Here is a 27,537-nt window from a genome sequence, read left to right on the forward strand (position 1 = left end):
CGAACATTACATAAGCAACATTTACACTTTACATGAGTGTAAGCATTGGTGTAACCAATTTATAATTAATCAATGTTCATATTGCTAATACAAATGGCAATAAAACACCAAATAAGAATTCTTGACTGTGAGCAATTTACGCTTCGTTCACTGTGCATACGGAAGAGAGGAAGAAGTAGGGTGCCCCTTCCCACGTGTCCCCTCCGCTCCGTTATGACTCAACGAAAAATATTAACTCGCCGCGCACATTTACAGTGCGTTGTGGCACTGTGTTCTAATAGCTGCAAAATAGTAGTAATTTCAAATGAAAAAATAAAATGAAGATTAAAAATTTTAAAACTCATTTTTAAGACATTTTTTTGGTTGGTTGAATTAAAAACGCGCTTTTTAGCATTTATTTTCTTACTACGTTTGATATTTCGTTAATCAGACTCGTCCTACGACATCAGTGGTTTTCAACCTTTTTGTTGCATTTTCCCCCATGTAGGGTGCATGTAGAATTTTATTCCCCCCTCACAACTACATAAGCGTGAGAGAGAGCCACCAAAATTATCAAAATTTCCCCCTTGAGGGGAATTCCCCATCGGTTGAAAACCGCTGTACTACATGTCTCACCAGATGTGGAACCGTTGATGACGTAACATTTATGATTTCCCGAACATGGTCACTTGGATCATTTCAAGAATATTGCGAAAAATGTAACGTGATGAGAGAAAGATAAATCTCAATAAAGAGAGAAGGCACGAATTATCCTAGCATGTAATAGAAACAGGGGAGAGCGTAGTCTAGAGCGAAGGGTGCAATATGTGAGAATAATGCTCACTAATAATAATTATAATAATAAGAATAAGAATAATAATACAGGCGTCCCCCGAGTTACGACCTCCTCGAGTTACGACGATTCGCAGATACGACGATTTTGATTTTGACAGTTAAAAGATGTCAGTGACAAGAAATTGATGTATTTTTTGAATTTCTGGGCTGATAATCGTTATACACACATTTCCAAAGATTCCACAATTACCCTATCTTGAATATCTATATTGTGTACGGCTTTTAAAATATAATTATTACATTATCGAACATTATTTTGAATAAAATACACGATATCATAAATTCCAACTCTTCAAATTCGATTATAAACTTAGTATTCATAGATATTCGACATACGACTTTTTCGACTTACGCCTTGCTTTGGGACATTTTTTCGGTCCCAAATACAGTCGTATCTCGGGGGACACCTGTAATAATAAATTTCGTTTGCCAAACACAAAGAAACAAAATGAAGCATTTTAGTGCTTTACAGAGTTGAACATTATTTAGTAAAAATTGTGTAATTTTAAGCCATACGAAATATCAACATAAACAATGGCAGACATTGACATTTAAATGAATTTAAAACCATCTAAATCATATCTCACGAAACTGTGGCCTTTTGGGTCAAATGCATCCCTCTAGAGCCTTCAGTACGGCCGATGGATGAACTTTTTAAAGAATAAAATAAATAATTAAATTATTTATTTATTTTCTGGAAACAACATTAGAACGTTTACCCCTAATACCCAAAAGTTAACGATCAAAATGCCCCTCAACAACGTTTTTGTTTATTGCGAATCAAATAACGATGGTGCGATGCGATGGTCCGCTGAATGGAAACCATCGCATAGAACAAAGTCAAGTGCCAGTAAACAAACGGCCACCACTGTACACTGTACAGAGGGCGGGAGGGGGATGGTTCGGGTGTTCGCAGCGTCGGCTTCGATAAGCCAACGCCCCGGCACGGCGCGCGAAAGTGCGCGCGAATCTGTGTTTTTTCTACCCGAAACAAACTAACGCTAACGCTTTGCCGCAGACGCTCCACGTGCGAAGCGCGACGCACGCATGCGTCTTACGATCGAAACCCGATTTGAGGATGACAATTGTGTATGCCTCGATAGGTGCGCGATTGTTTATTTGGTTTCGCTCGGTTCTATCTACAGCTGCATCTATGTTAATTGTTGTTTATCAAAAAACTGGCATTAAAATGTGCGATTTTATGTTGTAATGTTTGTAATAAAAACCGCCTAAAACAAGCTAATTATTTGTCACAGAAGCGTTCCAAAATGAGTCTTTATGGCGGCTTTAAATACAAAGTAAGGCTGATTCAAATACCAACTGCAACTCTCTACTAAACTACATCATAAAATCACATTCCAACTGGTAAATCATTCTACTTCCGACATTCCTCCCCCCCCCCCCAGCCTTCATTCGAGTTGTAATCTGTAAGTGTGATTTACAAAGCTATGTGGAGTATCATTAAAGGTAGTCAGGGCTTTTGTGTGGTGGCACAGCTCGCGCGTTCGATTGTTTGCTGGGATGCCGTGCCGTCGTTAGTGCTGCACTTTTGCCATAGAAAATTTTAATGATGGAAAGATCATATCGTACGCTCGCGTTTGAATGGGGAACTTTAAGCGGGAAAGCTTCAATTGGCACGTGCAAAGTCTGGGGCTGTGACTGGGGCTACTGCACTGGCAAATGAGCCAAATTTACGCGCATCTCATGTGATGTTGGTGTAAGAATTGATACATTTAGATCGCTTAATAGGACACTGTAAATGAAGAAACGTTATTAAATGAGGCAATGTACACTGCTATTACTAATATTTCGGTAGTTTTTTTTTGGTGGTATGTTTGAAAGTCACTCCCAAAAATCAATCACGCGGTTTTCAACGCTCCTTATGCAGAAACCCCTCCGTCACAGCGACAGAAACCTAGTCAAATGGCGTATTTACATTCACCGCCAAACGCGCTTACGGAATTTAAACGCTCCCGCCAATCTCAAGCCGCTGTTTGGTACCGCTTTGTTTTGCCGGAGATTCACCATACTGATGCTGCTGCTGCTCATTACCACCCGTTTCATGAAGGGCGTTTGCGAATGAAAACATCATGCGTCATAGAACGCACCGTCAGCTCCATTTGGCTGGTGTGCAAGTCGATGTTTGCACCTTAGAACACATTCATCCAGCATCTCAAATGGAGCAAATATGGTTCAAGCATGCAGATAAGCGATCTGGAGGCTCGATTGAGCGCAAACCGGCCACTGGAGAAAACTGGTAAGCCCTCCGGGGTAAGCCTTTTAATTGTGCGCCATAGTATGACGCAATCGGTTACAGCGCTGCAAATGGAACACGCTGCAAATGGATTGTTTTATTTTGAGATGCATGTCTACGCGGGAGTTAGTGCGTACAGCACAAATTAAACGAATTAAACACAACGCAAAGCCGCTCACGATGCATTGCCCTGCCTTCCCTGCTGGCGGGGGCAAGTTACACGCGTTTTTCACGTTAAACCTATTACCAGCCCCCGAAGCCATACGCCACAATTGCGCATAATTGCAAAGGGGCACGTGTTCTGTCTGCGCATCCGAAAATGGCAACCACCGGACAAGGACGAGCGAAATCACCTCAGCCCCAAAATTGCCTCCACGGTGACACGTGGCAGCAGGATATTGAACCGAAGCAAACCACCACCAGAAATAGATTACCTTAGATTCGCGTGTACTTCCACGGATAACACACGCGCACACACACACGCGTCATGCATTCCGGCGCAAACAAAAATCCGCCATCCAGTCAAGACGCTGCACGTGGTACGCGCGCGCGCGCACTCTCTCCCGTCCTGTGTCCGCGATGAGGTCACGCGACACGCAGCAAAAAGAAGCACCGTCTTCGTCTGCTAATTAATAGGATTGGTTACGATTTCTTGGAGGGGCCATGACGAATGATGCAATTTCTGACGACAGTTTGCTCAGTCAGTTTCGGTCGCGTTTTACTGCCCACTTCCTGTGGGATGGGCAGCGCGTCTTTCGCGCATGCTTTCTGCGGCCTTTTAAGAAGGTTGCTTTCACCCCTCGGACAGGCCCCGCCACACCAACCACCACACCGGTCCCATTTGGTGCCACTTTTGCACAAGGGAATTAAATAACAAATTCGATTTTGGCTCCTCCGCCCTGACACAACCTTTAAACGGAGGGCGGACGAGCGAAACACGTAGCGACCTTGACGTCCCAGAACAAGGAAGCCGTTCTGCAAGGTGCATCACAGTAGGCTATAGACTCGCACACACGTGAAGAGACCTAATGCGACGTAACGGTTACGGTGTAATTTCGGTTCGATGCGGATGGGAGGTTTGGAACAAAACAACAACAACAAAAAAAGGCAAACCAGTGGCTGCTGAGATTGAATCGACAACCCCTTTGCAAAGATCACGATCGACGAATTTCACAACAGCAGGTAAACCCGCATGCCGAGACACACACACACACAAGCGCAAGGTTCAAGTTTCTCCGGTTCTGGAAGGTTTAGATCGAATTTTTCAATTAGGTACAACAAAAAACATCCATAACTGACGTCAAATGAGCTGGTAAACAAGGGCGGGGGGGAGGTAAAAAAATAAGCAAACACTCCACAAGCGCAATTTAAAAAGAGATCATCATAAACGCAAAATCCCAGAAGCTGCGTGGCGCATGCCGCTAGCTACGGTATAACATTTGATAATCGCCTATCGAACATGGCCTTCCCCTCCTCATCCCTCGTCCCTTCCGCTTTGCGCCATTCAACGGTCGTGCCATTCGATGGTCGTCTCCTTAGAAGCCAAACAAGCGCGGGGCCCCGATTCTGGCGCGATTTGACGTGTTTGACCGCAACAAAACACCCAACCAAAAACAGCCCCATATTCACCTTCCCCATTCACAAGAGGAACTACATTCCCTTCCGTGCTCCGTGTGGTTTTGTTATTTGTTGTGCGATTTTGTTTTATTCTCATTTTCTAAATCGCGCGCGACCGTTCTGCGGCGGTTCACGCTTCGCGATCGCCAAACAAAACAAATACCGATTGTGCGCGATCACAGATTGATGGATTAGTACAAACGTCGACGCATTTGTGTGTGATGTGGTGTGTTTCGGGGAGGGGAGCATTTCGAACAGGATGTTTGCAGATTTGCAGCTAGAAAGTAATTGGGTTTGAAGAATGAGCGTTCATGGGCGGCCAGTTTGGCGCAACACAAACAACACGTGATTGGTTTTATTGCGCACCTGTCGTTAAACTAATGATGAATTAGTGTTCTCAGAGTCAGGGAAGGCCATCCTGTTTCTGGAGCATATTATTAACGAGTGGGAGTAGATACTTGCATAGGAAGCGAACGTTTGATGGACAATTTGATGAATACCACTATTTAGTAGATGGAAAATGGAAACATAAGCAACTTTTGTCGATGCATAGTTAGTAAATGAAATATGAGATTCATAATGAGCATAAGGGGAAATAAAACAATCGTCTATGTTTTTAAGTTTTTCCTCAATTTTTTGCATTTTTTTCCCATATTGCTTATTTCATGAGACGTTTAATTCAATTACTTACTTATCCGGCGCTACAACCGCTTTGCGTCCGAAACCGCTCACGGTCTCGCGCCTTCGTCTACCAGTCCGTTATCCCAGCCTTAATGGCGGACGCCTCCACGCCATCCACGCCTAAAAAGACTTTACGGGCTGTGTCGTCCGTTTCCATGCGTATAACATGGCCAGCCCACCGGAGCCTGGCGAGTTTTATACGCTGTACGACAGTGAGATCGCCGTCATTATAGCGGCTCCTCCATTGTCCTTTCACACATACGGGGCCAGGTATCCTTCTGAACATCTTCCTCTCGAACGCGGCTAAGAGGGTTTCGTCAGATTTGGACAGTGTCCATGTCTCAGAGGCGTATGTGATTACCGGCGACAGTTTCTTTGAGGTAAACTGATTTTTCAGGCTGTAGAATGACCGGTTGGCAGCCAGCATCCTTGCGCGCAACTCAGTTTCCATGCTATTGTCGTTGCTGACCTTTGACCCAAGATAGGTTAATTGTGGGACGACTTCGAAAGTGCGTTCACCTATCTGTACGTCACGCCTACGTAGATACTGATTATTTTTTGGTAGGCCCGCTGATGTTGCCACCATCAGTTTGGTCTTTGCCTCGTTTATCTGCAATCCGAGGTTCTCTGCCGCCTGCTCGATCCCTTGGTAGGCTTCTGCTACATAGGAGAGCCGCAGACCAAATTATGTCTATATCATCAGCGTATGCCAGGATTTGGCTTGACTTATAGAAGATGGTTCCCGTAGTCTCCACCCTCGAGTCGCGGATGACCCTCTTTAGTGCCAGGTTAAATGGGAGACAGGCAAGCCCGTCCCCCTGGCGCAGACCCTTGGTGGTAGCAAAAGGTCCTGATAGTTTTCCATCCACCCTCACCTGGTAAGTGACGTTGGCCATAGTCATTCTAACTAGCCTTATCAGTTTGGGCGGGATTCCAAAAGAGCTCATAGCGTCAAACAGTTTTACCCTGGCTATGCTATCATATGCGGCTTTGAAGTCAATGAAGAGATGGTATGTGTCGTGTCTGTATTCAGCCATCTTCTCCAAGATCTGCCGCAAGGGATCAATGGTTGATTTTCCGTTTCGGAATCCTAATGACTTTGTGTTAAAATTTACACACAAAAACAACACTGTCGAACCCATCAAATGGCATTCCTTCAGTTGGTGTGTTGAAGCCATATGAATTCATAGGAAAGTGCACTTAATGTGTTGATTGAGTGTGAATGGCCTAGAATTCGGAGTTAAATCTTTAACGAAAAATAATGAGAAACAACTTGCGAGTAAGTCACTGGCCATGAGGGGTGAGTTATATCAACCATCGCGATTGAGTTACATATCCTACTAAGTGTAGTATTCGCTATGAGTGATCATCTAATTGACGTGAAGGATTGATTGGCTCATGGAGATTTAACTCTCGAAAGAGTTGTTTAGCATACGAATGATTCAATTCACTGTGAGTGAGTTATTAATCCCTGCTGCTTGGAGCTGCTTATCCGCACAAAGAGTCAACTCACAAATACGTTTAGTTCAACTCTTTCGCTGCAAACATGTAGCTCACTCACTCAATCTGATGCAGTATGCACATCACTAGTTGGAACAGACTGTTCAGTTCTTTCAAATGGATGAACAAATTACGTTTCTGGATGAATGAACGAAATGGGACAGACCGAATAGTGAACTGCTTGTCGCTAGGACGAACGAACTAACGAATGCAGTTCGCCAATTAAACGTTTCGGATGTAAATGGGTAATGGAATCGGTCGAACAGCTTTGCCTCACTTTTCTCAACGCACCTTGTATTAGTCGAGGTGCGTGGGTTTACTTTGCTCAGTAAGACTGTATACATCACTACTATCATATCATGCATGTGTATCGTTGCGATTATTTGTTTGCCCACCCTGTGCAACTATGCGCAGTGGTGGTGGATGTGTGCGTGTTAGTTTTTGGTGGTGCGCTCTATTTCCATCCCCCTTTTTTCCACTGTCCCAAACGCCCAAATACTAAGCCCTAAAAAAGGAAGCCGGTTCAACACGTTTCCAAGCTTTTCGCTGCGCAATGCTGTACAATTGAGAGGGGGTTTGCCTTGCTCGGCAATTTTGGGGATACAATTTCAACGTAACATACCATCGGTAAATGCGTTATACTTTGCTGCTCTTTGTGGTGTGATAGTAAAATCGCTTGTATAAATGGATTTGTGCTTTTGCAAGCATTGCGCCTGTAGGATGTATTGCGCATTTCTTCTCAAGCAATAAATATGCTCTGCGGACGCTGCGGTGAACAGAACAAACATCCCACTTCTAATTGAACTAAACTCCTTACTGTACGTAAAATTGTATCCAAGAAGCACGGAAGCCTCTTCTATTTCGTTTCTGAGTGTGCGGCTCTGTTGGTTCGCGTTGTTCGATGCCTTCGATAAGTATATTGTACAGTGGATTGAATCTATCTTCTCCACCCCCTGTATCTTGGTTGATTAGTAAAATTTAATCAATTCACTGCACTCGTACGCGCCCGCCACTAATACGATAAATTATTACACATTTACTTACAGCTACTCCAATAAAACTGGGCTAAAAGCGTATGACTAAAATCAAGCGGGTCGCGTGTACACTCTGGCCAATTCAATTCCTAACAAAATGGATCCTACGTTTGCTTCAAGCCGAGTGCTGACCGATCTTAAAAGCCCGCAGACACCTAATTCCTTCGACTTTTTGGCAATAAATAGTTTACGAAAGCCTCCAGAGCTAATTATTAATGGCGTAATTGTGACTGTCAAACTATAAAATAAAAAAGCACAAGATCTAAACGATACATTGCACATTACATAGTGCAAATAGCATCGACTGTGATCCATCAGTGATTGTAAGCTAACCGTTGCTTCCGTTATTGTTTTAGTTTTAGTGTGTTTGGGGCACTTTCCTGATCCTTTTTCTCTGTTTTGTTTAGCAGATTGTACTGGAATGGCAGTGTGGACCAAGGTTGAACGTAATGTTGTGCAATAGCTGCGGTCCTGGCGAAAACGATCCTAGCATACTATACTGCTGCACGGGGTCATGATCGCTTCGTTAAAATGGCTCAAAGAAAAATAACCATCACACTAAAACAAATCCAGCGTTAGTAGCCACGCGGACACGAGAAAAAAAAATAAACAGTGATAAAGCATAGAGATTACATTAAAATACTACTCCCCATACCACCCCGCAGAAAGGCGCGGGAGATGCGGGACCTACTTATCATAGCACAGGGTTCGCGCTGTGGGAATGGCGATCGCTGGGTATATCACGACCATGCTGCTGCTGCTACTGTTTGAAAGTATAGATCAGCGCAGCGCTCGGTTCCGTGCCGCTTTAAATATCAAGTTAAAGATTGCACACGTTAATTACATCAGCCGGCAGGCTCGTACTGCTCATCTCTCATTCGGTGTAGATCGTTCGCCAAACCGGTCGGCGGCTGGTACGGTTTCGCTTCGCGGCACTCCCGGTACCGGTGGGTAGAAGCAAATCCGGCATGATATCACTGTCCGCTGCCGATCCTGCTGGATCTCCATACTGCCGACGGTTCGACGGATGCTGCTGCTGCTGCTGATGCTGCTGTTGGTGATGTTTTCTTTTCCAATTTCTAAAACAAAACAAAACAAAAAAACAACGGTCAGTCGATTCAGTTTGTGCGGAGTTGCGCGCTATTACTTATTCTTTTTCTTTGAGCTTGCCCCAGGCGCAATACCACCGGGCAGATGCATCCCACTGTCGTACTCTCCTGGGTAGTGTGCGGCCGTACCAGTACTGCCTCCAACACCAACTGCGGCCAACCGAAAAGACAACATTAAATTCCTTCATTTTTACCCGGCTTTCCTTTTTTTTAAACTAACCGCCAGATTGAAGGTGATCACGGTGAGTGTGATACTTTCGCCGATTCCCTCCAGCTGCTATGCCGTAACCGATCGAGCCACCTGCGTGACGACCTCCCACACCGTTACCGTTACCGATGGAGCCACCTACAGCTGCTCCTGCACCGGACGGCAGCATATTACTCTCCGGGAGCACATTCTGCTGGTGCCGGGGTAGTGTGCAGCCTTTGCCACGGCAGCGCTTCATCTCCTCCAGCGTTTCGTGCAGCACTGCCTTCTCTTCCGCCGTCAGGGATGATTCACGGTTTTGCGTTTCAAACGGATCTACAGCAAGAAAAAATGGAACACGATCAGTAAACCACTCAGTCATCGTTCATACATCGAAGCTTCTAGTAGAGAACGATCTGTTTACCTATTCTTAGGTTGTAGTACGTCACCAGCCCGGTCGTGAACTCGCAGTACAGGAAGTTGTGCGTTTGGTTGATCGTGCGCAGACAGCTGTACGTGTTGTTGTTCGCGTTCATGCAAAAACAGAACGGTTTGTCGTCCCACATCGGTTCCGTGCGCCAATGGTTACTGTCGTGGCTGAAGCAGTTCATCCGCTCCGACAGGCACTCCTTCTCCATCTTCGCCTTCTTGATGCGCTTGCGTTCCTTCTTCCGCTGGCGTTCCTCCTTCAGCCGGCGGCGTGTTTCGCGGGCCAGCTCCTTCTCATCCGGTACGGGGCTGTGCGGCGAACAAGAAGAGGATGGGGACCATCTGTTAAACCATCTCCAGCCAAGTACCTTAGTAGCAACAACACTTACCTTTCCGTTTCTGCGGCACAGTAGCACTCGGTCGGTGGAATCGTGGCACCGACGGTAGAGGGCGTTGGTATCACATTTTGCTGCACCGAGTTACCGCCCGCAAGGTCTGAGTCTGTGGACTTCTGTCGATCGATGACAATGTTGTGCTGATCGATGGAATTTGTGCTCAAACTAACCAATGACTGTTCCGTTGTCGTAGTGGAGAACGACATTACACCCGCATCGATAGCGTTGGGCGAGATCTGTTCGTCACTGGTGTACGTTTGGTTTTGGAGACTCTCGGTTGTACCGGGCCCTGCACCGTATGACTCGCGGCTCGAATCGGTTGTGAACCAGTGCTCCCCGCGTACTGATGGTGAGCCTTCATTCGATTCCGTTGTAGGTTCTGCTATTGTGGAGCTTGTGCTGGATGAAGTCGACGAAGATGTACTGCCATTATACGGTCCCCCAAACTCTCCCCGATGCCGTCCACGATGGCCACGATGCTGCGTTCCACTGGTACGATGCCTTCCACCACCATAACCGGTACGATTGTACTTCGGAGTAGCTGATGGAGAGGGTTGTACATCCGTCATGAACAGGCTCATATCAATCAGCGATCCCTCGGCATCGTCGTCCGCCGGTGCTGCCGTCGGTTTCGATACCTTCCGCCGTTGACCGTACCCAATGTGTGAATACTTCCCAGTGGGACGACGTACAACGGTACCGCTTGAGGGATGTACTCTCCTTGGCCCTGCGCTGCCACTGGGAGTCTGGACAACTTCCAACTGTTCCGTCACCGAGGATGTTGCAGTTGTACTCGAAACCGTCGTACTGCTGCTGCTGCTTAAGGTCGTCCGTTCCCCCATCCCACCGCTACCAATCGATTCGTTCTCCTCCTCCTCCTCATTATCCTCCAGCTCCGAGTCTTCGCCTCGATATCCTGCCGGCCTATGTTCGCGCAGCAACCGCTTGATGTCTTTCAGTGCATTGATCTTATCCTTCAGCACCCGGATCAGCTGATCCACCTTCATGCGGTTGCGCCTCCAGCTCACCTCGTCCTCGTAGATCACATTCGAGCAGTTGATTTTGTCTGCCGCAATGACGGAGCATCGCTTTGTGACACCGTACGGTTCCACCACACCTTCGCTCGTCGTCGTGTTCGAGCCGTTCGTGGTGTGATCATCACGGCTCTCCACCGTCGCCGTCTGTTCGTACTCCCGCTCGATCTCTACCAGCGTTTGCTGCAGCTCATGTATCACATCCGCCAAGTGACTAGGCGAGGAAGATGTCGTGTCACGCTTGTTTCTCGTTCGCTTGCCTTCCGATTCGTGCTCTTCCAGCTCACCCGCATAAAGCGATCGCTGTAGCGCATCGATTCGTGCGGCCACCTGCACCAACGATTCCAACGTCGGTCCTTCCGCTTCCATCAGCATCACCTGTTCCTCCTCATCGCCACCGAGCCCGGTCGTCACGGACCGCTTTTGGCGGGTTCGCCGGCGCCGGTGTTGATGCGTTGCCATCGGCTGCCCGGTCGCCAACGGTTGCCATTTCGTGTGATCACGCTTGGTTTTGATTTTGGTGTAGAAGAAGTTATCCTGCGTAAAGCAGGCACAATTCCGCCCGTTCGCCTGGCCGTTCGTTTTGCGCGCCATTTCCGCCAGATGCTGCTGCAACTGGCCGTGGAATTTGCACTTGTGCTTGCGCCACCGACCGTCCTCGCTCGTGCACTGCCACTTCTGGCCCGGGATGCAGTTCTGCTGCAGCGCCGGGTTGGAGCACTCCGTGTTGAGCCGATCCATCTTCGTGCGGAACGGTGTCAGATGATTATCCAGATGATGGTTGTCGTGTTGCGGTGGGGCTTCTGCGAAACGAAATTGCGGTTGCGGTTAATGGCACGCTTTTTGCAGCTCATGGCGATCAATTACACTTACGATCAAATGTGTGTGCCTCCTGATGATCGATCACATAGTCTTCGGGCTGTTCGTTGTGCTTCGTCAGCTCGATCGCTTCGGTTTCACTTTCGATCGCTCCAAGATGGTCGTCATCTGTTTGGGCAGACACAGCGAACAGGAAAGAACGAATGACTCACACATCATCTTCAAAACCCTGGCCCATCTACTTACCATCGTCTCCGTCCAGCTCATGGTCGTCCTCATCGTCGTCGTGTTCGTGCGAGCTAAAGTCGAGCTCTTTACGATCGTTTGCCCCACCCGTCATTACGCTGGCGACACCGCTCGACCCTTCCCCGTGCGTGTGCCGGCTCTCGACCAGCACTTCCGGTACAAGCTTCGGCTGCGAACCGTTACCATTCACCAAATTGAACCGTGCACTGTACCGAGCGGCCGCTGCTCGCTGCTTCTGCTCCTGTATTTGCTCCGGAGTTTCGCGCCGTCCCGAGCTCTCGATCAAAAACGTGTCCGGCCACTTGTCTAGCACCGTCCGGTGTCGGTTCAGCACCAGCGGAAGGATGCTGCGCCCGTCCATGTGGGGCGGTGGAGCCACTCCACCAATGTCCAGAAACGTTGGGGCCAGATCAACGTTCAGCACGATCTCGTCGACACTGGAAAGGGGGGCAACAACGAAATAAATATGAAACATGATCCTAAGTGACTTTATTTCCGCTCACTTACACTGTCGCCGGTTCGATACCGGGACCGCGCATCAGAAACGGTACACGGACGTCAAACTCGAACGGGAAGCTTTTGCCCTTGATCAGCCCGAACTGGCCGAGATGGTAGCCGTGGTCGGACGTGTAGATGATATACGTGTTGTCCAGCTCGCCGAGTGCCTTCAGCTCCTGGTAGACACGCTCGACCGCCACGTCCACGCTTTGCAGCGTTTGGAGCCGCTTGGTCATCAGCAGATCGGTGAACTTGCGGTGAATCGGTTCCATCTGCTGCGTTACTCGCAGGATCCACTGCTTGTCCGGGTTCGGGGCATGGTCGTAAGCCGGTGTGCTGAAAGTAAAAAAGAGACAGTCAATACCGGCAAGAGAGACATGTGTAGGGGTAAGCTTTTATGTGTGCTTCCATCGGTATTGCGAATCGATTTCTAAGGAAATGAAACAATTTCTAAATATGCATCATCAATTTTAACAAACAAAGGCCCTCTCGTAAATCATAGCAGCATGACCCATATTAAAACAAAAGCAGTACATGAATGCAACTTGGCATATAGGCTCCTAGAGGTGGGCAAATTTCGCCAAAAAAACCGGAGATGGTTCTAAACCTCTCCGCTCTAAACAGTTTTGGAATCAGTTATGGATATGTGGATAGCAACCGGCAGGAACTGCTCGGAATCTTTTGGAGCAATATGGAATCATCATGAATCGTACGAAATCGTCGGAATCATTGAAGCTGTCTAGAAATATTCAAACTGTCCAAAGCGGTAGGAACCATCGAAAGCATCTAGATATATCAACAACCATATAAAATACTCGGAATTTTAGGAACCATTGGGAATCGTCTGGAATTGTTCGGAACCATCCGGAATCGATGTGGATTCGTCGGAATCTTTTGATGACGCCAGGACCATCCGAGATGGCCGAGGTACTCGCAAGCGTTCGGACCTGTACCATCAGAACTTGGAAATCATTTGGAATTTTTGGAACAACAGTCTTGAGACGTCAACACTATACGTTATGTACTAAATCTTTTGAATTGTTCGGAATGGCCTGGAACCGTTCGGAATCGTTTGGAATTGTTAGAATAGTCGGAATCTGTGGAATCTTCGGAACCATTCCAAACCATGCGCAACCTTCAGTTCCATTGGAACCGTACCAGAACAGATCCACCAGACTTTATCCAGAAATATTGATGCACTCCCAAGCACCAAGAACCCATCACTAATCCTGCCATGATGCGGTTCAACACACACACCGCTCACACCGGAAGCAATCGATAAATAGCATTCGTTTACATGCTTCACAAACTTTCTGATTTATGATGCGATCCGTTCCGTTGCTACGCTTTTTTCTCCGATCAGACCCCAATACACTCCCGCTCGATTATGGATGGAATGGACGACCCCAAACTACGGGCGGACAACCAAAAGCTATTCAACGCTACCCAGGAGGAGCGACCGAACGTGCACTTCAGTAATGCGATGGCCGAACAGAAGCCCACAACTATCTACCTTCTTTTTTGTTGGCTATTCTTCCGCTGCATTTGCCCTACACTTTGGATGAGTCGAGCCACTTTCCCCCACCCGAAAACCGACCGAACCTGCAGACGAACAAATACAAGACCCACAAAGTGTGATTAATTTCAATTAAATTCCCCACGCTCCGCAGCAAACGTTCGTTCGGTTGGCAAAACGCGTCGTTCAACACGCTCGACTGGACACGCCACGCGAGCGAGGAAGTGTGCGGCATTTCTAACCGTAGCAAAAGAATAATTGTCCCCATGCGACGGGGCCCACATTTGATGCGCGTGGTTTATATCCCCGATCCGTTGCGGTTCATTTCATGCATGTACTCCGTCGCAAATGGGATGGATGGATGGATGGACGGATGAGCGGTTGACTAATGCGCGCCCGGTGGGAGTGTATTGGTTTTTTGATGATGATTTATATCGGTGCATTCGAAATTCAGACCCGGGGAGAGGACTTCATCAAATATCTCGCCCATATGAAGTGGAATGCGACCAAACGAGTCCTTGAGGGACACGACCATGTAGGCAGGTTATCTCCGATTCCCACGGAACAAGTTGCATAAAAACTTGCAGCTGTCAAGGTGTTAGCAAGTTTTGCAGACCTATGAACACCATTGGGGCTTAATCCACGCTGCCAGCGGCGCATATTGTGTCGCAATCAGCATAATTTGACGCGAATATGTCTTCGTATTGTGCGCTATGAAGCTTGATTGGTTCGTGGATGGATGTATCCTTCACATTCCCACCATGTGCAATGATCTGCCAAGATCAGTATAATTTCTTAGCATATATGTAACCACTACTTGGGTTTTTGATTTTTTTCGTAAATAATTTAAAGGACTGTTAAAGTTCAAAATAAAATCCTTCTAATCGAATGGTTGCACACAAGCACACCAGTCCCGCGCACCTGATTGGCACACATCTTACGATTGGAATCGGAAAAGTAGTGTTTCGCCTTCGCAAATATTGGTACACACCGCCTGCAGAACCCGGCGGTTCATAAATCACTCATCCATACACGACCCACCAGGCAGTCGGTCGCGCTCGATATGCAAATCATATGCATAGTTAAGTTTCAATTTCGAATGTGTTAATAATGCATCCACACGATTATAGCGTTCCAGCGGCTGCAGCGGAGGGAAGCCGGGAGAATGTAGTTATCCCGGTGCAATCGCGGCTAAGCATGCAACCCGTAGCAGGAGCGGTAGCGCAAATACCTGAGGTCGCAATGAAGCCGGTGCAAACAAACAAAACCAACCAACCAGCATCATGACACACTATTAACAAGCGGTCTCTAGCCGAACGGGGCACGTCGGCTCATGGTTGCAGTGCAAGTAAGAGGGGTTCCGGGGAGTAAAGCCCATCAGAGTTGAGCACCGCCGGGAGTTAATGGATGATGGCGTGAGATCGATTAATTAATTTGCCATTCTCCGTCGTCGGGAATAGCTTGTGTGGTGGTTGGTGGATATTCCAACCCAGACCATTGAGGTGGCCTAGTACATAGGGGGAGTAGTGTGGTGGATTTCGTGCCAACCTATTGAGGGGGTGATTTATAGCCCCTGGTTCAGAGGGCACCTACCGTAGCGTCTGCTTGGGCACGGTTTGCTTCGAGAGGGGATCCGTTTTATATCCAGTGTAATGGGTCCCTTTCTTCTCTGGCGAGTGTGCGCCGCCATGAGTCAAAATATTAATATCATCGATGACATTGGACATTAATAAAAATAGTTGGCGGCGTACTTTGTCGGCCATAGGTTTGCGCCTCCAGTCCATCCAAACATCCTGCCGTGTATGGCGGTGCCTGGCAGATTGCAACACGTTCAGGGGGGTTTGATGATATGACGCTTCACACAGTTTCATTTGCGCAATCCTGCGCAGCGCTAAATAATTAATTCACACGGATAGATTATTGATGAAGCATTCAGCACCGTTCGAGGGCTAGGATGTGTCTGATTCGATTAACAGCGACTACTTCCTAATCACGGCCCATCTACGTTAATCGATGCAAAACAAGCGCGCTGAGTGTGGGAAGTGACAGAGTGGCCCCCTGTGTGACGACGTCTGCTGCACGTGTCCTCGTGTGATAAATATGGTTGTCTAACGTTGGTTTTATGAAATGCGCAGGTTCGGTATAAAAAATAAAAGCTACCATGTATTCCATGTGAGTTATGCAAACGGTATGAGTAGAGTGTTTTTTTTTACATTTGCCTGATGCAATCAATACCTGTCTTCTTGTGACTCAATCACTTAGCGTCGGGATGTGAAGACACCGTATGAAGATGTTGGACTGTGTCGAAGTTTTTTTCCCCCAAAACAAGAAGAAACTGATTGTAGCGCTTCCAAAGTGATAATTGGAGTTAAATTATTTCGGACATTACCGTACAGCATAATACAACAACATTGTAGCAGAGGTGTGTACATAGTTCGATGTTTGAGTGCTAAGTAAGTTAGATACAATAAAAACATAGGAACGATCATGATCGTTTCACACTCCCTTGTACAATAGCTGCTTCTAACAACGGTTTATTGTAATTCTACTCTTAGGGCGATTAAGTAGTAGTCGTGGCGTTTTCCAATCAAGATCGTTCCTCTAAAATTTGCAAGAAATTACGTTCTTTTACTTATGTAGGTAGTAAAATTACAAAAAAGAAGCATGTTGAAGGAAACAAAGCTAAGACCGTCTTAACCGGCTTAATAATAGGAAAGATTATTTTTTAGCATTGAAATTACTTTTACCATGTTCGAAAATGTCCTCTCTTTCACTAATATCTTCACAGATCGATTGCGTCTGTATGGCAAATTAAATTAGGTATGCAAAATCAAGATATTGAAATCACACCAATCGCTAGCGATTGTAGGGGAGATGTCTAAGCCATTTACAGGCTTTTTGGTTCTCAATAAGTCACTGATGAACCTATGATAGGATACAGTCAGTCCAACGTAGGCAGGGATCCAATCGGTGCTTGAACTCATGATTGACATGTTTTAAGGCAAGCAAATTGATAACTGTAAAACGGGGGTCTGTCTAATCGTCGAAGCTATACTGTTCCGTAATGTTTGCATCATAAAAGGCCTTCCGCCAAGATCACGCCGTTTTCGACCGTTTAATGCTATCTGTGGTCGGCTGACATATCGCTCTCTGTGATCTTAAATTTTATTCGGTTAATGTGCTCTATCTCTTCTTGGCTCTGATTTCCGACTTTTGCGAGACCGCTTGTGAGAGGGTCACGTGGCGATTCGTGTGGTTTAAAACGACAAATACGAAATAAGGTATGGTCTCTTGTCATACAAATTGCATAAATAAGTTCATGTTTTTTTTAAATGCCTTAGATACTTACTGGTGCGTGGTGACGTTGAAAAACAAATGGCTGTACTGTGGGGCGGAATCTTCCGGACCGTGTGGTGCCGGGAAGCTCATCGCCAGCAGGACTGGCTTCCGGTGGTTCTGATGCTTCGATTGGCGCAGAAACGCGATCGAATCGTTCGCGATCAAATCCGGATAGTAATCTTTCGCGTAATCGAACCCGTGCTTAATCTTCTGCCCATTCATGTTGATGCTGTAGTTGTAGTACTTCGAGTTCATGATCAGCCCGCCCCACTCTCGCCATCCGGGCGGTATGTACGACCCGTTGTACTTGTTCAGATACTTCCCGAAGTACCCGGTCCGGTAGCCCGCGTTCGACAGGTAGGTGGCAAACGAGCGCGTCTCGTGCGTCGTCTGCCAGGTGGTGCTCGAGCAGTTGTCGTTGTTCGTGAACACCATGTGATTGTGCACGTACATCCCGGTCAGGATGGAAGACCGGGCCGGGCAGCACATGGGCGTGGTGGTGTAGGCGTGCCGGAACTCGGCTCCCCCGTCCCGAAGCAGCCGTAACGTGCGCGGCATAAAGTTGAGCGAACCAAGCTCCACGTCCTGATCGTCGGTTAGGATCAGGATGATGTTTGGCTTGCGCTCGCGCGTCTGTCTCAGATCGGCCAACGGGAGCTGACCGACCGTGTCCTGCGCTAGCAGATTGCCCGTAACGCTTCCGGTGCCGCTTTTCTTCACCCGTCCGCGCCCATCCTGCGGTGCCCGGACGCGTCGATTCTTGGTCACCCGGTACTGATGGTGTCGTCGGCGCCCGGCATGCTGCCCGTTGGCTCGGTGACCGTTGCGACGCGATTGCTGATGCGGAGCATGATGCTCCGGGTACTGGTAGTTGGGCCAGTCCGCTTGGACGTCACGGTGCGCCACACTGCCGGCAGCTTCCGCATCGGCCTCCTTTTGACTAGCCGCGGCCACCACCGTGAGTGTGGCGAGCAGCACGAACAGCAACGAGCACATTGTCACCGCCAGTCTTAAGCTTTCGACTTTTGTTCCACGCTTCGTGCGTAGTGCAAACGATTTCCACTGTAACGCCATCTCGATACTTGAAGACTTACGAATCTTTAATACGCACACACAATCACTTTCGGAAGTACTTAAATGAAGCACACTGAAAAACAGATTGGCTCAGCGTCCAATCCAACAGCACACACACACACGGAACACTATCACAGTTCAATATACTTTGGGAGTGTATTTACGAGGCGTCACACACTTAAGGGCACGCCGGGCACCAACTGCAAAGTGTACACATTTTCCCAAACAAACGGAAACTAGATCGTGGTGCGGGCACTACCAACATGGCCGGGCACATCTTTAAACACTCTCCAATGACATGTGCAGCTGTCGCACAAATGCTATCACACTTTCACCGCTCATTTCCTGCATCTGGGCGCTTGTGCCGTGGCCGTCAGATTGCTCCCGAGATTGTACGATCACTTCATCACGATCGCACCCGCTCTTTTGCCCGCCTCGATTCACATCATTTTGCACATTTTACAGCTAATTACGTTCATAAGCTAACACTGCTTGACGGGACAGATTTATGGCACAGTGCGTTGAGCTCCAACTCCACTGTCCGCTACCCGTGTCCACGGCCAGAGTTTAGCCAATGTATCGTGCTTTCGGCGCGATCATCATCACTATACCACCGGCGGATGGATCGTTTCGCTCTGTAGCACGCACGCAATCACGTGTTCGCGGTCGGGGTGCGATGCTTCCTCGACCCACCGCAAGCCACGATTGGTCGCTCGATTTTCCGGGGTCAATGATCGTGACTTCGGTGACGGTGATGACGGCGCTTAGGTGCAGTGGGGCCCAACCCTGGTGCCACTGGTTGTTCGATCTCTAATGAGTGCGTCCGAGGGGGTTGCCTGCCGCGCAGCGTTGGATCTGGGAGAGACCTTTTTTCACTTCTTTCGTTCACTCCCAGCCCGGGTGTGACCACTCGCTAGCCCTAAAGAGAGGAGAAAACAAAGAGCAAAAGGCACAATATGATTAATGTTTCGCTAATTTTGCACATGTTGCAAATTCGCTAGTCTTCGCCGGGGTAAGTGAAACAAAAAACGGTACGGCAAAAGGATAAAACAAGAGCACCAGGGGGAAGATGGGAGCACGGAGAACGCGACCTGTGATGATTTATTTCGTAAACCTTCTAGTTGCGATGGTTCCGGGTTTACGAGCACGAAACTGCTACCAGCTGCAATTATGTACCAAGCGCATAAACGCGCAACCGAAATGTTGGTGAAATGCGAACGCTCATTTGCATACCTTACAGGCGCAAACAGGCGCGTACAGGGTTGGCTCTGAAGCATTTACCTAGAGAATAGTTTATAAATAATCGAAAACATTCCACAGAAACAGCAAGGTTTCTAATGCTGTGGTCGCGAAGCGGACACAAAGCAGGGTTCATTTATCCGCCAAAACAAAACTGACCAACGGAAAATCTGCGGTCTTTATGGGGATGGGGTCGTGCCAATCGAATCGAATTCCTTTCCCTTAACGATCGTAAGGAATCGTGTGCAAACGCAACCATCCGCTAATTACTACCCCGTCCGCCCCATGAACTGAGGGACCGAACGTCTGCCACACTGCACGGAACTCAGAATCGAAGCGGCGCCAGCGTCCGCTTGATTCTTTCGCCGATTCTATCCAGCCCCGCGTGCGTGCGCGTGTGTGTGTGTGTGTGTGTGTTAAAGGAATATAAATGGCAAAGGGCACACAGCGGAGGTAATAAAAATTCGCATTACAACGTAATAGCGCGGCGATTAAATTACCGAAAAGAGAACCTCTCGACCTCGGGAGTCCACGCACTCTCTCCGCCGGTCGACGAGGTAGAAAGAAGCCGTAAGCCGAAGAGTAAACCCCCAAAATTCTTCACCCTGTGCCAATAATACCTGAGCCGGCGGTCTACCGCGTTGTACGCGCGAACACGCTAAGCCTCAAATTAATATCAGGTGAATTTATGTCTCCTGTTCGAACACCGTTCGCGACCTGAACACAACGAGAGCAGTGTTCATATGCCGCTTTTTTTTTCATTCCGAAGTCGCAGTCGAAGAACGATGTCGAATCGATGAGGCGAAAGTCAAAGGAAGCCCCTTCCAACAGAACACGAACAAAAAGGTGGACCACAGATTAAACGAGATTGACGTAATGAAACCATTAAGAGTAAATGGAATGCTTGCCCGAAGTATGGTGGGAAGGAAAATGTGTGTAACTAAAAGCGAAAAAATACAGACAAATTATCTACAACACCTTGGTGGTACAACGGGCGAAAGAAAGTAAAGGCAAGTTCTATCGGTGTTGCGGTTGCTGAAAGTGATAGAATTATCTGACCTTGAGAGAAGAATAGCACGCACACCTTTCAACACTAATGGCACGGTCTTGAATAGAAATGATGACTGAATTTGTGGTCATTGGAATCTCATTTTTATATGCCGGCTAGAGGGTGAACGATTGGATTTTACCTAAATCAAATTAACATTTTATTCATACACGAAAATTGTGAAAGAATGCCTTAATGTTGTTTACGTTTTTAATCCATTCCGGTTCTGGAACTGATTATGAACCCAACACAGGTCGCGCAAAGAAGCCTGAACTCGTAGTGATCCTAGCACTGACTCTAAACTCATATTGTGTGCTGATGCTGAACTAGACCATTTTGGTTCTGCATCAATAAACCTCTAAATTGTTAATAGTAATTGTATATTACCTTCTACTACGAAATTGGGTTTAAAAATTCTCGCACCGTAAACTAAAAACTATAAATAAGATTTTTTGTTGCAATTACTCACGTTTCTGAGCGACTTCCTGTATAAAATGAAATGAAACGAAATGGATTTATAAGTCTAATAATTATAAATATCCATTAAATTCACTAGCATTCCTAACCAAACATGCTATAAGTGAAAACAAACTAACTCTTACTTCTTTTGTACTTATCTAAAAGCTATCTATATGTGGTGACCATCCAATTTATTTGAGCAACCAAAGTGCAAAATCCTTTTAGTCCAGCCCTAGCCTATTTGCATTATTTCCCTTGACTTTGCTCTCCGAAATGCAAACTAAATTAATGTTTCAATCTTCTTATCAACCGGTTTCGCTACATTCACAACACCTCCGACACAGCAACCAACAACTCCCAAACAACTCGTGCATCCCATGTCCCTTGGTGAGAGCATGACGACCTAATCAAATTGCCACCAGGCTCTTTTCCGATCTGCCGGCTGGCGGGTGGGCGGGCTGAAACTAATACCCAGCCAATACCGGCCAAAGCGGTCATCACTGTTCAACCTTTGCCCCCGGGGCCATCTACCTGCAAACTGAACCACACTAGCGGAAAAACTGTGCTCCCATCGTGTGCTTCCGCCTTCGGACGAACGTTCAAAGCAGAAACATCACCCCTCAAGAACCGATCCTTTTCAATTAATCCACCACCGAAATGTTACTCTCTACAGGTATCCGAGAGTAGGAAGATTGTGTTGTCTGGAGTGTGGTGTTTTGCTTTTATCCTTGTCATTCGATTTTCCGTTCACCCCGTATTCTGGCAGGACAATGTTGTAGGAAAAAAGGGTTCATTTTTTCAAAAAATCCAACCCAAACATTCAAACGAATTTGTGCACTTTATCGTTTGGTGCTTTCATTAGCTGTGCAGCATCTATAAAACAGTGTTAAATCGACCGTACGGAAGTCCATTAAGGGAATGGAGCAAACCCCAGCACTCTGCTCTATGCCGTGTTTCATGGGTGGAGCACGGCGCCCAACAGGTTTTAACATCCGAGTGAGTCCGTGGCAACAAGGGCGAATTTTCCGGTGTCAGTTGCACAACGTTCCGGACAGCACGAAGAAACCTCTCTGCAAAAGGAGGGAGGCGAAATGGCCAACCCCATACATCCGAGGGATGATAAGCGGAAGCAAGGGAAAGCCTGCAGTTGACTGCTTTAGAACAGAAAAACACGGCGTCCCTGTCGGACGGGGAAAGGGGTACAAAGGGCGGGTAATTAGTGCGTCCATTTTTAGCACTTCCGCAAGATGCGAAGAAACGTAATGCAAAGGAAAGTTCGTACACTTCAGTGTTTTGAGTGTGCCCGCCGCCCGGATAGGGTTGCTGCACATTTTTCCGCAAACGTCTGCTCATCACTGCCGGTCGCTTTCTTGGCGCTCCTGGCGAATTTCCCCCCACCGGTAAAAGAGATTTCTCCTCGGCCCTGAGAAGCTTCTTCCTCGATGAGTCATGCTCTTGAGATGGAAATGACGTGACCATGCATCGACCTTCGGCTCTAGATTTGCGCCCCGTAGTGTGGGCTGAGAGCACAACTTTTCGGTGCATTTCGTACGGTTCGGTGGCAGTGGGTGGGAGGTTTTAATGCACAAACTGCAATTCCAACGGTGATGATGATGATGGCGAGTTTGTAGGAGGGCTGCTCGTTAATTGTAAAAAGCCATAAGAATGGGCATAAAGTGTTGCTGCTCCAGCAAATTTTATTTCAAGAGCTAAAGTTATGCTTTCTGAAAATAGTTTCGGAAGTACGATGCACCGACGCTTGCCCTCAAAGAGTTATTTTTTAAAACGGGGTCTTGGGGAGTATGGTGAGGTCTTTGTTAAATAGTTAGGTTCCGAATAGTGAGGACTGAGTTGAGTGGTTACATTACAACCCACCAGGGGACATTTTACTAAACGGTTCTCCTTATCACTTCCACTACAGAGCAGAAACGATTCTGTAGCGCAGTGCTTAATTTCTTGCAATGCCATTTGCAGATCTTCGCGAGTAATGTGGTCAACGAGCTGTTAAGCCGACCAGCTTCTAGCTTGATGTGTTCTGCCTGAATTAGCGCTGTGTTTGGAGTTTTATGCGGTGTGGAACTCGCCTACAAAACAAAAATATAACATGAAACGTTCCAAAACCTGCCCATCATGTACTTTTTTAAAACGAAGAATTATTTCGGGCAGAATAGCCATCTCGAAATTAAAGTACACCATAGAGCACGGTGATGGATGCACAAAGCTGGGAATGAACAGCAACACTGCATTACACTTCCGTCTTTATGACGCAGACCACCCATCCCATTCGACGTAACAATCGCTTGATTATTCGTCCATAATGGCTAAGTACGAAAAGTAGGATTTGAGCAAGCTTCGCATCGCAGCTTCGCAGAATGCTCGTTGCAGCTGAATGCAGTTTAATGCGTTTTATATAGCTGTTCGTTCTTTTTCGCTTTTATATCACATCACTCTTGTGCATCAAATACGCCGACGATGGCGCTTAATGTTGTGCTAAGTGACGACGAGGCAGCGAAATTGTACGTCCACTAAACTGTTTCATTATGCCACTCGAAGCGAAAAAAAAAGAAAGGGGGCAAGACAGAAAAAGGGACATGAATCACCATAAGCTGCTACTTTAGATTATGAGGGGCATTATTCGTAAATTTCATTTCAACATTACTCGAATCCGTGCCAAAGGAACGTACAAAACTTTTCGCAAACGAAATTGCACCGTCGCGAAACGAAAGAGCGAAACCGAGGGCACTCGAATAAGCCTATTTTTCTAGCCCTTTCTTTTCCAAACCTCCAGTGGATGCCGCTCAAATGATAAACGGCGAATAAAGGAAGAAATTTAAGCAAATAAAAAATCTACAAAAACTACTCCACCGCAAAAGCAAAAGCGATGCGCGAAGAGAACGCACGCCCGAACGGAACCAGAACAAGAACGAACTGGAAGCGCCACCCGGCATTGCCGCCACTAATAACCGCGTGCTTCGGGGCGCACTGTAATTTGTTTAATTACAAAGATGAAACGGAACCCAGAATCCTGCAGCCGGTTCAAATAAAGCTCCCGGCCCCAAAATATTCATACGTTCTAAATGGTCGAACGAAGGAGAAGCGAACGAAATGAATTCCATGCAAAGCGTCCCGGCCTACCAATGGCTGGCTGGTAAAAGAGTTTATTGAGCCATGAAGGTATCGTTTTCGTTGTTCGAGTGTGTATGTGTCTGAGGATGCTTTTTTTGATAATCTACCTCTACTACAAGAAAGCCTCAAACAAATCGACACGATCCGGGGCGCTGAAGCCACACAGAACCGGATACCTTTGATGATGTACCTCGGCGTTCCACAAAAATCTCGGAGTGCCGATCGGCTCCCTCGACGCTAATGAATCGAAGCCTTTGCTAGCCCACACACACACACACACACACACACACACACACACACACACACACACACACACACACACACACATGCAAACACACACAGACTTTTGAGTCCCACTTACCCGTCCCAAACCGGAGGTATTTTAGCGCGCTGGGCGGAGAAAAGTTCAAAGGCGCTGACGGGAACGACCGAAACCATTGGCATTAGATCGTTAATTGAAGCGCATTGGTTTACAGAAAGCAAGAGCAACAAAAAAGAATCGTGAATCGCACGAACCTCGCAAGTGTTGAAGTGGTGGCAGCGGTAAGCGGACTGACATTAAGATGGGTGATTTGACCTTCGAGGAGTACACCTCATTTCCGGTACCGAAGAGGCTCTGTATGAGGCTTAATACAGCTAAAAGGTAGGACCTCACCTCATCCAAACCCAAGTAGGGCGTGAAGTGTGATCTTGTTGGTGGAGGTCAGCTAGACAAACAATGTCAAGCCGATTTGAAGCGCTGTTGGGAATGTTTCGTTGCTGCAACCGCGAGCTATGCGCAAGGGGTCAGCGAAAGGTAACAAGTCATAAGTCAGTCGACCTTTCACACCAGACTGTGAGGCACAGACTGTGTGGAGTCGGCGCGATGGCACGTTTAAAGCCATATTTATAAAACCGAACATCGCCTAACACCGAGTCCATCGGAATTGGTTAGAAATGAGCTAAAGCGTGAGATAGTAAAGGCTGGAGCAAAACTGCGATATATTGGCTATCGATTATCTTACCACTGTGGCTCTAAACAATGTCCTGTTTGACCTAGATAGAAAGCGATTTTAAAAATACTACCCATTCTGAAGCGATGAGTCTTCAGCCGTTACTTCCAATCTTATAGCGTGCAGTAAAGCTTACAACCAGTCGGGCCGGACTCGCTCAGACATTTTTACACAACAATCATCACAACAGTACGGTAACGAAGGGAGATGATGATTACACCATCCATCACAAACAATGCTTGCACAAATTGCATCGCATCGTGATACTCTATCCGTCTGCCGATCAATGTCGCCCGGTAGCTTCATGCATCTATGATTCCAGCCCGCCCGGCTTGTCGTTACGTTAGTGTGTCTCTATGTGCGACACAATGCAACACAACAAATCACTTGCCCAACAATTCCTGAAGCCCAGAGTGGGGTGAGGGAGATGAAGTGGATTGGAGAAATCCCATCATCAAGGGAGGGGAAGAAGCATAAAAATTGCCACCTCCAACACCACCACTCTCCACTTGCAATGAAAACAAAACAGCAAAATTCCATCATTGTCTTGTGGTACACATTTTATACCATCTGCCTTTCAGCAAATGCACTCACGCGAAGAATGAACTCCGAAAGGAACGATTGCTGCGAGGACGGCACTCCGGCAAAGTGAAGCAGGTGGAAGATCAGCGAGAGCTCTATTAAGGGCAAAGGGCGCGGTGCAGGAAATACTGTATCAGGCCAAACACAAGCAAGCTGCTCGTGTTCGTCCTTTACGTCAGCGCTTATGCAAAAAAAACGGTCTTCCAAACAACTACCGCCTAGTTAGCTTTGTGGCTTCATTGGTAGACTCGCCGTGACATTTCAACGGCCAACCATTGCGAAAAAGTTAGAGAGGAGTGTTTTCGAAATATACAACAAAAATCGGCCAAACCGTTCTAGGTCACTCGAAAGGCACACATATTTCGCGTTCGCTTCTCCCGGTCGCCGCCGAATGTCATCGCGTGGAAATCCAAAAACCTGAAGTATCGTGAAGGTTCCTTCCGGTGCTGTGCTGGCTGTGTCCAAAAATAACAGCCGAATAAATAAAAGCCGCCGTGCGTTGTGTACAGTTTTTTAAGTGGATGCGATTTGTTATGTCGGAGGGCGCGTTTTGCTGTCACACAAACACACAGAGTCGCTAATGCGTTGGCCCCAACGATGCCTGCATAGCGCGGGACGGGGAGTATCGATCGGTTGTGGGAGCTTTTTCCTTTATTTCACCTTCCCTAAAACTGCTCTAAAGTAAAGAAACAAAAACTATGCCGTACCAACGCCCGGTTAGTTTAACTGCTTCAAGCGCAATAAACTCACTACAATCAAACGCTACATAATTGATTTCGCTGCTAATAGAATAATAAAGCAGCAGCCGACACTGTTTTGTGTGTTAAATTGAATGAGACAGGTTAATGACGGACGACCTCTTCGATCCCAAACTCTCGTCTAAAAGCTTCCTTTATGGTGTTGTTAGAACTGATTAGGCTAGCCCTCGCTCGCCACTACTCTGCCAAAATAGAAGCTGTTAAAAGCATCCGACACTTTGAGTAAAAACTGGTCCGTGCTACAACGATGGCCGTCCCGTGGGAAATGACAACACAACAACAAAATGGTTCTAAATCCTATTCCTAACGATCCATAATGCTTCTAGTATCACTCTGCTTTGTTTGTCTAAGCCGGTAAGATCTTTCACCGGCGATGCATTCTAGTGCATCCATCGTGCCGATGTAACCTTTGCCTTGTGTACCTCGGACAATAAACTTTCATACAATGCTTCTGCAAACTTTGTGAGTGTGTGTATGTTTGTGTTCACTGTACGTGAGATATCTTCTGCTAGGGGACGCAAAAGGTGGCAACCTAGTAGCATCCTAAAACCAGTTCTTGATGACCGTCAAATACCAGAGTAGTCAAACATCCGGTTCTTGACAACATTCGATAAGATGCGAGACCTTTTTGAGAAAAATCACTGGGGTGGCATTGTAGTTTTTGGTAATTTTCAATATTTATTCTAGTATTAATCAAATATAAAGAGGTTATGTTTCGATCATAGGTGACAAAAGTAGGACGCTATATGACGTGCACACAACGTCAT

At 47.0% G+C, this 27,537-nt stretch overlaps 1 protein-coding gene across 1 annotated transcript in view; it reads right to left on the minus strand.

Annotated features, from left to right (window-relative positions):
* Positions 1 to 7,159: 7,159 nt before the first annotated feature.
* LOC121587891 (extracellular sulfatase SULF-1 homolog) overlaps positions 7,160 to 27,537 on the minus strand; it is a 46,098-nt gene continuing 25,720 nt past the window's right edge. The window contains exons 2-10 of the mRNA XM_041905185.1: positions 17,503 to 19,485; positions 12,647 to 12,973; positions 12,140 to 12,576; positions 11,948 to 12,061; positions 10,035 to 11,877; positions 9,641 to 9,954; positions 9,250 to 9,552; positions 9,068 to 9,179; positions 7,160 to 8,999 (exon numbers count right to left, since the gene is read on the minus strand). Of these exons, the coding sequence (XP_041761119.1) occupies positions 8,795 to 8,999; positions 9,068 to 9,179; positions 9,250 to 9,552; positions 9,641 to 9,954; positions 10,035 to 11,877; positions 11,948 to 12,061; positions 12,140 to 12,576; positions 12,647 to 12,973; positions 17,503 to 18,566 (4,719 nt within the window). The 5' untranslated portion in view covers positions 18,567 to 19,485 and the 3' untranslated portion in view covers positions 7,160 to 8,794. The remainder of the gene's footprint in view (positions 9,000 to 9,067; positions 9,180 to 9,249; positions 9,553 to 9,640; positions 9,955 to 10,034; positions 11,878 to 11,947; positions 12,062 to 12,139; positions 12,577 to 12,646; positions 12,974 to 17,502; positions 19,486 to 27,537) is intronic.

The sequence above is a fragment of the Anopheles merus genome, chromosome 2R, assembly GCF_017562075.2.
Source record: "Anopheles merus strain MAF chromosome 2R, AmerM5.1, whole genome shotgun sequence".
In the NCBI taxonomy this organism is placed as follows: domain Eukaryota; kingdom Metazoa; phylum Arthropoda; class Insecta; order Diptera; family Culicidae; genus Anopheles; species Anopheles merus.